The sequence below is a fragment of the Coffea arabica genome, chromosome 5c, assembly GCF_036785885.1.
Source record: "Coffea arabica cultivar ET-39 chromosome 5c, Coffea Arabica ET-39 HiFi, whole genome shotgun sequence".
In the NCBI taxonomy this organism is placed as follows: Eukaryota; Viridiplantae; Streptophyta; class Magnoliopsida; order Gentianales; family Rubiaceae; genus Coffea; species Coffea arabica.
In genome coordinates, this window is record NC_092319.1 from 2,774,949 (window position 1) to 2,777,428 (window position 2,480).

The 2,480-nt window shown below is 36.6% G+C and overlaps 1 protein-coding gene across 1 annotated transcript; it reads right to left on the reverse strand.

Annotated features, from left to right (window-relative positions):
• Positions 1–255: 255 nt before the first annotated feature.
• On the reverse strand, positions 256–1,993 carry LOC140007620 (caffeic acid 3-O-methyltransferase-like). Its single transcript, XM_072050420.1, has 2 exons — positions 1,367–1,993; positions 256–736 (listed from the first exon to the last, which is right to left on the reverse strand). The coding sequence occupies exons 1-2, from the start codon at positions 1,816–1,818 to the stop codon at positions 700–702; spliced, it is 489 nt and encodes a 162-aa protein (XP_071906521.1). The 5' UTR covers positions 1,819–1,993; the 3' UTR covers positions 256–699.
• Positions 1,994–2,480: the final 487 nt, after the last annotated feature.

Genomic DNA, 2,480 nt, shown 5'->3' on the forward strand with positions numbered 1-2,480 from the left:
CTCGGGGCTTTTCCCTTTCATAACTCACAGTTTTTTGTATGAGTGTTTCGATAAATGGACTCTGCGAAGACACTTCAAAAGCCGGCAACTTTTGAAGCTTTTAATAGGTAGAATTGTGCACTTTTACGTTAATGTCTTGTATCAAAAAACTTTTTTTCACGTACACTAATTTAATTCATAAATGTAATTCATAAATATAGTAAGTCATGGATGAAGCAAAGTAACAATACCCAACCACACCTAACTCAATCATACTTGCCTTAACTCCATCATAATTATCATATTCGGAAACAAAACAATGTATAAATTTATTCTTACGAGGTCAATATTGCAGTTTTTTTTTCCTCGTTGTAGATTGCAGATAGTCACCATGACATTAGCAATCATTCAACATACAACATTTAAGGTTTTAAAGTACAGTGCCCCATGAACCAGTCATCTACTTATAGAACTCCATGACCCACAAGTTACATACAAAACATTTCACACTTATGCCTTTAAATCCAGCAGCAGTAGCCAGGGCAAGAAACTCTGTTTCATATCTCTCAATTCCTCCCCTATATTGAGTCACCACAACAAGATCTGCTTGGCAAGTAGCTTTGTCGCGTGCACTATCATCAGGAACCACAGGAAGAATTGCGTCAACAGCTATTACCTTTCCATTGTCTGGTAAAGCCTTGTAACAATTTTTCAGCAGCTTCAAGCAATGACCATCATCCCAATCATGAAGTATCCACTGCAAAAGTATTGATGGATGTTGTCTGTGAGTATTCCAGACAAAACGCACTCCTTTTACAAAGCATCATAAGAAGATGACAGACTTTATGATCTTGAGAGTTATAGATCACTCTCAACTACTAATATTTCTAATGTGTCATTATCCTATCTCTTAATCTGTAAGTATTCTCCTGATCTGTAGATACTTTCCTGATTATTTAAAATTCCATATGGTATAGCTAAAGTTAGAGGATCAAAGAAAATCACTAAAGTAATCCTTTTGCAGAGGATCAAAGACCATCACTAACAAACTCAATAGGTGCATCTTAGAATTACTACTTGTAGGTTAAGGCATAGTTAGAAGCAAAGGAGTGATTTGTTCTTCATTTTTTTTTTAAATGAATTTGATTACAATGTTAATCATTTTAAACACGGTGTAAGTTCAGTATATATTTTGGTGGGATCCACACATATTGTTGAAATTTCAGCCGTGCATAATTCCCAACTCATGATTCCCAACTGTAATAATTCCTGCTACTCTACATTTCCAATCTATTTCTTACTCTACTATGCATCCACAAAGGAGTAATCTCAACCATAGGAGTTTTTGTTTTTATTAAACGCGATAAAAGAAAAGTGAAAATCTCACCAACTGTCAATGAAGACCTTATCTTGAAGCAGGCCCAGAACGGAGCCTAGTGAACCTCCTCCCTTTGTTTTGTTCTGTACAAAGAACTTGGCCACCGGCGCCAATCCATACACTCTTGTCGGCGTTTGGATATCATGATCGCCATCCACATCGGTGGCAACGGAGCAGGTGAGCACCGAGTAGCTTGCCAGAAGCCGCAACATTCGATCCAGCATAGCAGCGGCATTTGGGTTTTCTGAAGACACGTTAGCCGCAATTTCTGAAGGCGACAGTTGAGCACCGGGACCAGCTCTGGCGATGATCTCGAACACATCGAGCCTGATGGCAGCAAGCAACACCATGGGCTGCGCTGCAGAGGTAACTAGCTGCATGGCGTACGAGAAGTGCTCTTCTTCTTCTTCTTCTTTTAGTACAACACCATGGTTCTTGGTTGTTTCTGCTAAAGAATCCATATTACTACCACACTTCAAAAGATCCCACCGGCCTACTAACTACAGATTCTACTCTATGTTCACTGAATTGTGGATTCGCCCTGGTGACTAAGCTTTCGGCTTGTACCAGTATTTAAGGAGACGGAGCCTCTAAGCTTACGTACCATTGGTGCAAATGTCCCAGCAGCCCACGTTCCAGTTTCTACAGACACAAAAGGAAATGCCGACAATGCTACGTCAGCTATAGTTACGATAACAATATTAGGGAACCTACTGTTATAGGTTTCTATTACTTTAGTAACAGATCAAGTTTTTTAGCGACTTTTTAAATATTATATTAAACTAATTAATATTAACTTTAGTAAGTTTTTAATTAAAACTAGTAAGTATATGCCTGAAAGATAAGTTTTAGTCAGAAATAGAAATTTATACTTTGAGTGATTTAACTTACTTATTATTTGACAAAATTTACTTTTGTTTAAATTAAACTTACTAATACTAAAAGTAAAAAATTTCCATATTTAAGTAAAAAATAACCTTGTCACTTATCTCTGGAATTTTAAACCGTTTCAAATTTTAACAAAGAATTCTATCACAACTACAACACTTTTGAATTCAAAACTACGAAAAAGCCTATCTTTTTTATTATTTTGCGTTAAAATTAGCAAAAGTCCTACCTATTT

Coding starts and splice junctions, on each gene's coding strand:
- LOC140007620 (XM_072050420.1), bottom strand. CDS start 1,818: ATGGATTCTTTAGCAGAAACAACCAAGAACCATGGTGTTGTACTAAAA. Junction 737..1,366: donor AAGGTCTTCATTGACAGTTG/GTGAGATTTTCA, acceptor ATACTTTTGCAG/TGGATACTTCATGATTGGGA.